General features: G+C 34.6%; 2 protein-coding genes across 3 annotated transcripts; one reads left to right on the top strand and one right to left on the bottom strand.

The window, feature by feature from the left end:
* Positions 1 to 3,499: 3,499 nt before the first annotated feature.
* Positions 3,500 to 7,309, top strand: LOC109179099 (zinc finger CCCH domain-containing protein 56-like). 2 transcript variants are annotated; one of them, XM_019328664.1, is made up of 3 exons: positions 3,500 to 4,051; positions 4,090 to 4,850; positions 6,917 to 7,309. In XM_019328664.1, exons 1-3 carry the CDS (start codon positions 4,035 to 4,037, stop codon positions 7,186 to 7,188), a joined length of 1,050 nt encoding a protein of 349 aa, XP_019184209.1. In that variant the 5' UTR covers positions 3,500 to 4,034; the 3' UTR covers positions 7,189 to 7,309. The 2 variants fall into 2 exon arrangements, with proteins under 2 accessions (XP_019184209.1, XP_019184210.1); XM_019328665.1 differs by having other exon boundaries at positions 3,500 to 4,850.
* Positions 7,310 to 7,784: 475 nt separating this feature from the next.
* LOC109179101 lies at positions 7,785 to 12,103 on the bottom strand. The gene is made up of 5 exons (XM_019328667.1): positions 11,920 to 12,103; positions 10,895 to 11,030; positions 8,964 to 9,057; positions 8,289 to 8,369; positions 7,785 to 8,187 (listed from the first exon to the last, which is right to left on the bottom strand). Exons 1-5 carry the CDS (start codon positions 11,951 to 11,953, stop codon positions 8,050 to 8,052), a joined length of 483 nt encoding a protein of 160 aa, XP_019184212.1. The 5' UTR covers positions 11,954 to 12,103; the 3' UTR covers positions 7,785 to 8,049.
* Between the last annotated feature and the right edge of the window lie 457 nt (positions 12,104 to 12,560).

Here is a 12,560-nt window from a genome sequence, read left to right as displayed (position 1 = left end):
TATGTAGTAGTGATTATGGGCAAAATTTGTAATTTTAGTATAACTCAGGGACGAAAAGTGCAACGTCAATGATAACTTAGGGACGAAAAGTGAACATGACCAACACTTAGGGACGAATCCTACAATTACCTTATAACTCAGGGCCGAAAAGTGCAACGCCAATGATAACTTAGGGACAAAAAGTGAGCATGACCAACACTTAGGGACGAATTCTATAATTACCCTATAACTTAGGGTTGAAAAGTGCAATTTTCCCTAATAATAATAATAATAATAATAATAATAATAATTTTAAAAAAGGGAGATGGTCAAAGTTGGAGCAACACTCAAGTGTAAAAAATAAATATTGGACCCAAGCTTCGAACATCTGACCTCCAAGTTAAAATATAATAAGCACAAATTCCTACCATTTCACCATAGAGCCTTTTAAATTTAATTGAAAATTTTTTATTTTTATTTCTAAACTAGCTAGGTAAAAATTAAATATTGGACCTAAGTTTTGAACCTTTGACCTCCAAGTTAAAATATAATTAACACATGTTCTTACCATTCCTCCATGAAAATATTTAAATTTAATTGAAAACTTGTAGTTTTTATTTCTAAACTAGCTAGGTAAAAATTAAATATTGGGCCCTCTAAAATTTGGGGGCCCTGTGCGGTGGCCCAGCTTGCACAGCTTAAAGTCCGGCCCTGACAACGGCAAATTATGTTGTGCATCCGTATGCACCATGCATGTTGCATACGGATGCAAAAACGACGTCGTTTTATTAAAAACGCGCGTCTCCCCTTAAAAAAAAAGTTCAGGTTCGATTCTCAGCAACAACATATGAACTAAAATTTCAGAATTGATGAACTATAATTCCAGAATTGATGAACTATAATTCCATAATCGATGAACTATAATTCCAGAATCTAGGAACTAAAATTTCAGAATCTAATCTATGAACTAAAAATTCCAGAATGAATGAACTAAAATTCCAGAATCTATGAACTAAAATTTCAGAATTGATGAACTACAATTCCAGAATCGATGAACTACAATTCCATAATCTATGAACTATAATTCCATAATCTATGAACTAAAATTTCAGAATGAATGAAGAACATAATGTTGTTGCTGGGAATTGAACCTGAATTTTTTTTTTTTTAAGGGGGGACGCGCGTTTTTAATAAAACGACGTTGTTTTTGCATCCGTATGCACCATGCATGGTGCATACGGATGCACAGCATAACTACTCCCTGACAACACCAAATTTGGTCCATATGGGTGAGGGCATTTTTCATTTGTCTTTCTACTTGTAATGCTTCAGTCTAAAAATGTTTCACCTTCATTTTGCATGTCCCATATGTAAGGTATTTTTAGGGTTTTTGGTAGGAATGACAAATTGACAATATGGGTTAGGTGACTTAGGTCCAACAACATTTCTTGGTTCAGGCACAACCCACAGCAAATTTTACTTTAGAATGGTTCATGTAGCAGTGTGAATTATGAAGAATGTATCATTCTAGTTGTACTTTAGTTTCATTTAACAATATTGTTTTGATTTTTAGTTTCATTTTTCACACACGCTAGTTTTATTATAACAACACTAAATTATTATTTTAATTCTATTACAATTTCATTTGACAATCATGATCTACATAGAGTTGTGTGGACCATGGTCCATTGTATAACTGTGTATAAGGATGTCATTAGTCCTAGACACTTTTAGGGGTGTTTGGTTCAAGTTATATAACATAACCAAGGGAATGTGAGGTTTGGAATGTCACATTCCCATGTTTGGTTCATGTTATCTTACTTTTCTAAGGGAATGCAACTTTCCTTAAGGAATGTAATATACCCTCCACATAGGATTTTTAAGGGAATGTGATTCCCTTACAAATCTTAGGTAATCTAACATTCCCATGCACATTTGCTATTTTGCTATTTTAATTATAATATTATGAAATATATGTTTTATGTTAGCTTATTATACATATCATATTTAATTATTTTTGTAATTATCTATTTATTTTATTTCTTATTACGTCGTGTTATATTATGAAGTAATTTTGTTTATCAAGTTCAAGCTCTTAGTTAATTATTTTTAAATCATGTACTTATATTTGTTACCATTGCCTTATTTAATTAATTTATTTTATTTTTGAAGTTAGTCTATTGAAATACATTAACATATGTTGAGGGTATTAAAGTAAAAAAAAAAAAAAAAATTAGTATAACACAAAAGATAACCCCTAAATCAAACAGGTTTATATTATATACCTCAGTTTTAACCAAACACATGAATCTAATATTCCCAATAATCTAACATTCCTAACAATCTAACATTACATTATTCCTCATGTAGGGAGCTGGAGTTGGAGGATGCAACTTTTGATCGATGATGTTGAAAGGTGGATGAAAGTATGAAACTTTTGATGAAGTTGAAGGGTGGATGATATTATCTTTTCTAGACCGTTAAAATTCATCTTTAATTTTCTAGCTAGTTAGTTGGGGAAGGAAGAAAGGTTAAATGAAATTTTTTTGTTAGCTTGATTTTTGGAGAGTACAGTATTACAAAATTGAAAATATAAGTATTACTTTTCAGTACACCTCCATAATGAAGGTGTAGTGTAAAGAAAAAGTGTACTTTTCGTGGAACCAATTAGGAAGGGGTGTCGCGAAAATATTATTAAAGTAATAATATAACTTTTCACGATATCATCCTAGGTTGGTACCGCGAAAAATATATTATTATAATAATAATACTAGTATTTTTTATGCGCGATGTACAAAAAATAGGTGCCCAATATTAATATTTTATATTAAAATTTTAAATTTATTTAGATTTTAGATATTTAATAATAATAATAATAATAATAATAATAATAATAATAATGTAAAACATTTCTATAAATTTAATATTTATATTTTAAGAAATAAGTAACATATAATCCCAATATATAATGTGTATATTATTATTATTATTATTATTATTATTATTATTATTATTGAAAATAAGAAAATATATGGTGGATGGACATGCATGATATCAATAGTGGAAAAGATAACGGAAGTTATAACAATAGGGGGTATATTTGTCCAAAATATTGTATAGTACAACATTTATAGCATAATATATCATAAAATTTAACCGGAAAAACAGACATAAATGAAGGGTATAACCTTCATCCACACTTATTATGTTTTTAGATTAGTTTCCGCACATCCATTTCGTAACTGATTTGGTCTTTCGTAATTACTGAATTGGTCATCAGTCAGTTTGATGGATGACCAAATTGGTTACGACATTAATAGTTGATGATTTAATTGGTTAAAATTGATAGTTCAGGACCGATTTGGTAATTGTGACATAGTCGATGAACCATAACAGTCATTAATTTTTATTTTTATTATATGGGTTCAAAGAAAAATGTTTATATCAAGAATTTGAAAGTGGGAATAAAATTCCGAAGTAGAAATAGGAGTTTACATAGTACTCGGTAATTTAGTTGGTTGAAGTAGTTTCATTATCTCCGTGCTAGGATTGGATTACCACCTTTTAATAAAACAAGGATTGGATTACCATAATCATTTCCTAAATCCTTTCCCTTCTCAGGGTTTTCTTTCCAATTACATTTGTTAGATTCTCATTTCTCCGGATTATTACAACTATATTTCGTCTACAACCGCTACTGTCGCTGTATTTATTGCTATTACCACTTCTTGTTAACTTTTTATTTATTTATTTATGTTCTCTGCATTTCGCTTCTTCAGGGTTTGTGGTTTCTTGAAATTTTAAAAAATTTGGATTTTTGAATTATGTTTTTGTTCAGGGTCTCGGAGTTTCGAAGTTTGAAATTAGGGTTACTTTCTTGTTAGAAGGGTGAGGATGTAGTAACTAGTAAGCTTGGTTCTTGGCCGAATTTCTGTAATTTAGAAATAAAGTTGGATTTTGGAGTTGAAGTGTTCAGTTTAGTTCAGTTCAGGTCAGCGTATAGCAAGAGGTTGGATTTTTGCTTCTATAGATGGATAGTGTGTTGTAGTTTATGTATGTGCGTGTATATTTCTCCTGCATAAGTTGGTTTTGAAAACTTGGTGTGGTTTTTGTGTTCATGGATTTCATTGGGGAAGCAGTTGCGGGTGGAAATGTGCTCTCCGGCTCTGATGCCGTCGAGATGAGTGGTGGGTTTGACAATTGGGGGATTCCTGGCTCGATGGACCAGGGTGTTTGGGCTACTGAGGATGACTATAATGCCTGGAACCCGGGTTCCTCTCTTGAAACCCCTCCAAACAAGAGATCCCGCAACTCACAGGGCGGAGACGCTCATGTTATAGTCCCTACTCGATCCAAGGCAATTGGGAAGATGTTTTTCAAGACTAAACTGTGTTGCAAGTTTCGAGCTGGTGTCTGCCCTTATATTACTAATTGTAACTTTGCTCATGGAATAGAAGAGCTCCGCAAACCTCCTCCTAATTGGCAAGAGATTATTGCTGCTCACGAGAGTGAACTTGGAGGAGGAGTGGTGGTGGAACCACCCAGAGAGGAGCACCAGATTCCAACCATGAGTTCTCCCGATTTACGTGGTGAGACCCAGAGGTCTTACAAAGGAAGGCACTGCAAGAAGTTCTACACCGAAGAAGGTTGCCCGTATGGAGATAGCTGTGCCTTCCTTCACGATGAACAATCTCGAGCTCGTGAAAGTGTTGCGATAAGTGTGACTCCAAGTGCTGGTCCCGGATTTGGTAACAGCGCAACCGTGGCAAACCAAAAGCCTTCCAACTGGAAGACTAGAATTTGTAATAAGTGGGAAACAACAGGCTATTGCCCATTTGGCAGCAAGTGCCATTTTGCTCATGGAGCAGAAGGTAAGGCTAAATCTTTCTTATTTTTGGCATAATTCATCATTTCAATTGTTATCGCGAGAATGCTAAACTATGATGATTAGCAGCTATTCAGAGCTTTCCTTTCGTTTTCATATCAAATGTTTCATTAATTTATCTCTTTCATTTAATTGGAAACTGTCTCTTTGTATTCTAAAGGTAACAATCAACATGTGTAAATTATTCTAAAATGCCCATGAAGTTACCCCAAGTAGTTTAGTCTTTTGCTAGAATATATAGGACAGTTAATGTGTAGAATACACCATACTTAGGTGGGCATTTATTTAGTTAAGTTTATTATTATTTGTGTTTATTCCACATTAGTCCTCAACTTTAACAACCATCCCACTTTTAGTCCAAAATGCCCTTAAATATATGTTGGTGAAGTTTCCACAAAGTAAGGTCTCTTTTGGTATTTAGGATTAAAAGTGAAATATTTTTTAAAGTTGAGGACTAAAATTGGAACAAATCAAATTCAATGGCCAATAAATAAAAATACCACTATAGTCAACAAACCAAAAGTGGAATTTCATTTCACCTAATGTTTCTACTCATATCAGTTTGGCTGATGATTATGCTAATAAGTCATGTTTGAGATTGTCTCTTTTACCTGTATGTACATAATGGATTGCATGATATTTTACAAACAAATTAGTCCTGCTATCTAATTGTATTATATCTTATTACATTGTTATTTTGTAACCACGATTCAAAAGTCTGAGCAGGTTAGCATGGAACAGGCCAACAGGGTTCCTTTTTTCCTTTTACCTTTTATATTTTCTTGATAGTTAAAGCATAGAATAAGGCTTATCTTTGAGATGGTACACTGAAATCTATAGTTACAAGTAGAAAGGGGAGTGATGAGGCAAGTTTGAAACCTCATCAACACACTTCTGTGACCTGAAATATGAAAAGATGGCAAGTACTAGTATTTTAGCTTAATCGTAAACTGCTCACCTTTCATGGCATTAGTCCTAGGTTCATATATATATATATATATATATATATATATAGAGAGAGAGAGAGAGAGAGAGAGAGAGAGAGAGTCGCGTTCTGGTGCGAATGGCGTGCCCATGAGCGAAATGCGAACCAATCAGCGCGCGCCACGTGTCCAGATGTAGGTGCACATATAATTATAACTAGGTACACCTAGGTGAAAGTCGATGCACTTGTAGGTGAAAGTAGGTGAAAGTAGGTGCACCTGATCAATGAATGTTAACGAGGCAAAATTACATGCACTTGTAGGTGAAAGTAGGTGCACTTGTAGGTGAAAGTAGGTGCACCCAATCAATGAATGTTGACATGTGGCGCGCGCTGATTGGTTCGTATTTCGCACCTGGGTGGCCATTCGCACGAGATCGCACCCCTATATATATATATGGGGGGAAAACAGTATTTTAGGAAACTAGAGCCAGCGTTGTTCATAACGGATGGTAGTGAATTTGGAGTAATGGTTCCATGATTTCAAAAACCTGTAGCAACAAATTTCATGAATCCATTTTTTCTTTTACACTAATTTTCAGGTATAAGAATGCTTCTAAGATTTGTATCAGCTATTGTTTCTCTATCTCTAGTTCAACTTCCGTTTCAGATAAGGTCAATTTTTGTGTGGTAATGGCTGCTAAACTAGGCTAGGCAGTATCTGTAAGTTACAGAAGTGGTTTTTATGATCCTCTTTTTTTTGGGTCAGACCACGAGGTGTCCTGAGCAGGCTCTAACGGTAGGAGACACCTTTAAGCCCGTACCATACTCAGACTAATCCCCGTTCGCACCGGGTCGGCCCAATTAAGGCCTAAGGGGCAAAGTGCTGGCCAGATTGGTTTTTCATACGAGAGGGGGTTTGAACTCCCGACCTCTCTTAAGGGACGAGAGTGAACTGCCACTCACGCCAACCAAGCTGGTTTTTTATGATCCTCTTTTTCAGGGTTCTGTAAAAAGTCTCAAGGATACTGTAGATTCCATTTCATTTTTCGAGCTTGACAAGACCTTAATGTTGGAAGTTTACATTATTGTTTGCATTAACTGTTATGTGTGTTGGCAACTTGTGACAGAACTGCACAAGTTCGGGGGAGGTCTTGCAGAGGGCGAAGGCAAAGATTCTGCACCAACTCCTTCAAATATAAATCAGGGAGGGGCAACAGAAAACACGGCAGCAGTGTCAACCATATCGGCCCCCCACGGAGATGTTTATCATTTGGGTTCGGGTGTTCCAATACAAAGGTCGTCCTGCAGCATGAGGACCGGAGAAAGACCCATTCAGAAATGGAAAGGACCCGATAAAATTAGTAAAATTTATGGTGACTGGATTGATGACATTGAATAACAATCAGGTTGATGTTGTAACTTAGGCTACATATTTCAGGCACTGTTTGCTGTTTGTTGTATGGTAGAGGCTTTGCTTTTTAAACGGCTAAAATATAGATTCTATTGCTCCGCTTTGAAAAGTGAAAAGTGAAAACCCCCACTCCAAGTCTCCAACCATCCCATGAACTAGCATGCTGCGATGCACTCCCGCATAGACTTAACTCAGTATTTGAGTGTATAGACTTAAAGTCGGTATTTGAGTCTACTTTGCATTATGAATTTTGATCCAAAAATAACATTCAAATTCTGTACTTGTAGTTGACACATCATGTACCTATAATTAACTGTTTTTTTAATCTGTAAACAAATTGAAGGCACATTAATGATTATTAAAGACATAAATTGTTAATTGCAAAACACAATATATTAACTATCTTATGTATAACATATTTTGTATCTTTAATTAACAATTTGTATAATTATCATGTTATACAAATTTTGTATTTTGTATAATTGCACATTCATGTTATTTGCCTTCAATTTATTTACAAGTACAAAAATTATATTAACTATAAGTACAAAATGTATTAACTGTAAGCACATTATTTTTGGACAAAAGTTCACAATGCAATATGAACCACGCTCAATGGTATAACAATTGGTGTTTGTGTATGGGGCTTAATCACACTTCAACAATCCAATGCCCTATTACTACATTAAAATAATTCAAGACATCATGTTTTACTCAAGTTCATGTATCAATCAAATATTAATATGCTGTTCCACTTAATTAAAAATTTATATTATTCCACAGCGTTTGCCCGACTGACTGGATCAACAAATCACCATTCCCAGAGACGAGCAAGCTGGCTGGCTGCTCTTACATAGTGGCTTCTTCTGGATCAGTCTCAAGGGGCACCGGGGGCATGGTTTTGCCACCTCTCATCAGCCGGGAAGACACATTGTCAATAGCAGAATTGAGTTGGTGTATCTTTTCATTCAAGGTTTCCCTAGTTCTCTGCATTTCATGAACAAGTGCGAGAATATATAAAATTAGAAGCATGGAAGGTGGAAAACACCAATTATGAAAGTTCAAAAGTATCATATGCCTGTAACTACCTCTAAACCATCGTCATAGTATATTGGTCGCCTTGCCCTCCGGAAACCATATTCATTCTCATTTAGGATTGTTCTTCTTATCTAGACAAAGAACAATAAGAGGAAGAACATAACTACAATATTAAATATTTGCCAAAATGACTTAAAAGGCAGCAAAACAAACAAATCTATTTTTCACACCCCCTAATTGACTATGGATTATTGAAGTGCTTCCAGTTTCATTAGTTTATAGCTTACATTCTATATCACTCTTCTTACCTTCTCAAGTTATATGCAGTCTTAATTCCATAGCAGTCTGCCTTTAAAGGAGGAAAGTACGTTTACTTTTCTACTTCTACATATTTTAGTCTTCCTTTGACGGAAGGGAGTAGTCCCTTGTAAAACAGAACTTTGCGAACTTTGTATAAATATGAGGACACCTTGGCAAAACTCAAAAGCCATGACTCCATTAAACACTTGCCTAAATCTATTCAAAGAAATAATGAATAGATTTCTTATTACAAAGCATAATCACAATGGGGACACAAGATATCACTGGATAGTCATGATAAGCGTATCTATGACCTATTTAACCTAGAAATGAAATAGCCCATCTTTCAAGGATATACAGGAATTAAAAAGACATTATTTTTAGGTCAGACACTAAGGGGGAACCAAGGAGAAATATATAATCACCTGTGGGGCAAAAACATAGCCAAGTGCTCCAAAAATTGCACCTCCCAACAGAAATCCAGCAATAAAATCACCTTCACCTCCACCTCTCTGATCACTAAATAAAAAATAAAATAAAATAAATAAATAAAAAGAGAAACAATTACAAGTAAAATAAATAAAATGACAGTTAAATAGAAATGAATAAACTGTAGCACTACATAGGTAATTTTCGGAGTATCTGCTAATTAAAAAATATGAGCTGTCATTTTGTTGCATGTGTTTTTGTATTAGTCAGGAAATTAAGAAACTACATCATAATCAACTAAAACAGTTCTTATTTGTAATATTGAACAAAATATTAAAATATCACAGTTAAAAGAAATTATGTTCAACATTAAGAGGCTATAAGGGTGTCAAACTATTGGGGATTTCTATAGCCCATGAGATTGAGGTACAGGCCAACATGATCTTGAGAGAATCTCTTCCCAATTCCAAGTAGGATGGATGCATTTGCTATGGACACAGAAAGACAGCTCCACTCTTAGAAAGGGAAAAGTTATTAACTGAAGTTTACTGTAGGCAGGCTCCAAACAGACCAAACTACAACATTAAATGAACTTGAGACATAGGCAGCCCAATACCAGAGTGCAGAAGTGATAGGAGGCGTTAATTTCTATAACTTTAAATATTAAGTGTTGAGAAATAGAAGTAGAGTAGTAGACATACAACTATGGGTAATTTTTTTGAATAAATTTGGGTTTCACAAAGGAGCAGTTTATTTTAGACCGTACACTACACCGATAAGCAACCAATTGAATGCTTGAGAAACCCATTCACACAAGTTGATACCATCTCTTGTATAATGACAGTCTAGTGAGAATGAAGAGTTGGAGAATGTGAAAATGCGTACAATTTAAGTTTCTCACAAGAAGAGAAAATGCCAGTCAGCCAGTGACACTATTTGTGAAGCTACTTTAAACACATCGTCACATAAGGTTAGGGGCAATAGCACTATCTTTTGTAAGTTCTTACTTCAAATCCTTTTTATCCTTTCTTTCTAGAAGGTGGGAGAACTATATCAATCTGTTTAACTAATGCACCAAGGAGGTGTCATGAAAGCAAAGGTAGGGTAGTTTGCACCTTTCTTCCCCAAACTGTAAGTGATATGGAAGGTGCTAACTAACTAAACAAATCTGTAAATCAAAACTGAACCCACCCCTCACCTTTCTCTTGTTCATCTGCCTTCTAAAACCATAGTTCCTTTCCATGCAATCCATATAAACCATGGTGAAGTAGTCACAAGTGTCAAAATATGAAACCCTTAACAGGAGCTGGAACAACACAAGTAATGCCACGCGCTAAAGAAAGCAATATCCATAGTTCTTATGGAAAGAATGAAAAAGACAATCAAGATCCATTCAATGATTTTTACAAGGAAACACAAGCAAGTATGAGATTACTTTCTTTCTCACACTCACAAATTGTCTTCTCTTGGAATTGCAATTCATGCTACATGTTGCACAAAACATAAAACTTTCTAATGGGGCGAGGACACAAGGTAGCCTATTCATTATTCATGCCTAGAATGAGGCATCTACAAAATTCTCTAAGACAAAGTGCCAAACATCAAGATCAGGCAAGATAGCAAGAATATAAATATAAAGCATAAATAAGACTGAATCCCTCAGTAGCAATCTGCAACATAATTATATAACTCTTTTTTACCTAGATTGCAGGTATGTAATAAATGTATAAAATTTGAACTCAATCACCAACAAAAATTTTCTTCAACAATTCTGGAATCGAATAACAGAGTGACCTACGTCAGGAAAAGAGTTTTCCTATTTAAAACATTAAGACTGAAGCTAAACAAGTTGATGATTTCATTCCACTCCATGCATCATTCAATATTCTTCAATCTATATGAGCTACATGGATTATGAATAACATACTTGTAGCGTGCACGAATAGAGAAGTTGTTATTCGTTCTCTGATGAACCAATTTCCTCTGATTTATCAATACTGGTGTCCTGACAAATGAAGAGGACTTAGCAGACCAAGCTTCATATTTCTTGAGATGAGTTGGACCTATAAGAAGAGAAACATTATTACTCACTCTATAATATAAAAATTCTTGATATGAAAGGCAGAAAGCTTGTATAACACTATAACTACAGAGTTTGTGTATAAAGCTAAGATGCTAGTCGATGAAATCTAGTTCATAGAGACTCATCTAGTCAACAGCTTATGAGTCAAAACCTCAGATTAAAGTGGCTGTTTGCATTGGCTACTCTAAAATTAAAAAGATGCTTGTTCAAAAATATGAAGTAAATTAGAGCAATTTATTATGCCAGAGGGACAGAGGGTGTGCATCTCTCAGTTCATAGGAAGGTGAAATATAAAATCTAAATGTCTAAGCAGTAAATGATTTCAGTAAAAGTATAACCAGGCCTGCTTTGTCTATAAGTCACAAACAAAAAACTCCAGATTCACAGTCAGCATATCATCAAAACAATTCCGATGAGAATCCATTTTTATTTTCATCTTTTCCTTGTTATAATAAATTTTAAAGTCGGATGGGTTCAATTAGTCATACAAGCACAGGTCTGGTAAAACAAACAAGAGCAATGAAATCTCTAACAGCATACTACAAACACAATTTAGGTCAAATTCGCCCTAAAGACATGAATGAACACCCATAGTTATCGACATGGAATTTGCACCGGCCCACGTTTCGGCCTATTACATTGCAAATGAGCCTCAACAATGGTGAGAAATGAACTATGGTGAAGCAAATAATAAGATATGAGTCCAAATGCAACCTGCGACGAATTCTCCCTTCCCGCCCCCATAATCGTAATGAGAACTATTCCACGCTACAAATCATTATAGAACTGAAAGCTCAATCAACAAACAGCCATAAAGAAGAAATACACACGCATAGAGATATAGTGCAATTGGAACTACATAGAGTTACCTGAGAGAGTTGAAAAGGCTAAGCCAGTCGCCATGGGAGCTAGCAATCGGAGCTGAGGCTGAAGGACAGAAAGAGATTTGAGAGCTTATCGTGAAACTTCCGTCGGAGTGACAACCTTATGCCCTTGTGTACTCTGCTGAAATCTCAAGAAATTTTGCTTCGAATGTATCGGAAAAATAATAATAATTAAAAAATTTTCAAAAATAAACTATATAAAAACCAAAGCATAAAAGCCAAGAGCATCATCAATACTTCACTTTTTTCAAAAATAAAAATAAAATTTGTCCAAAACGGATAAGCGATTTAAAAGTTATGCCTTAAATTAAAAATAATAATAAATAAATCGGGCGCCTAGGGGCAGAAAGCGTCTTTTTCAACATTGGATAATATTAATATTTTTTGAGTTAATAACTAAAATATTTTTTTTTGGATATATCCATTTGAATGACATGTATATGAATACTAGTTTTGTACGCGCATTGCGCGATTGGGATAATGCCCAATGTTTTTTTTTATTTTTTAAAATAAGTACTTTAAAGTATATTAAGGCAGGATTATATTGAAATTGTTCATGCATAGATAATTGAAGGTTGGATTTGCGTATTTAAATAGGTAATTCTTCTCCCAAAGGTTGAGTCCCC

Source organism: Ipomoea nil, unplaced genomic scaffold (assembly GCF_001879475.1).
Source record: "Ipomoea nil cultivar Tokyo-kokei standard unplaced genomic scaffold, Asagao_1.1 scaffold0876, whole genome shotgun sequence".
NCBI classification, from domain to species: Eukaryota; Viridiplantae; Streptophyta; class Magnoliopsida; order Solanales; family Convolvulaceae; genus Ipomoea; species Ipomoea nil.
This window is presented reverse-complemented; position numbering and strand designations above follow the sequence as displayed.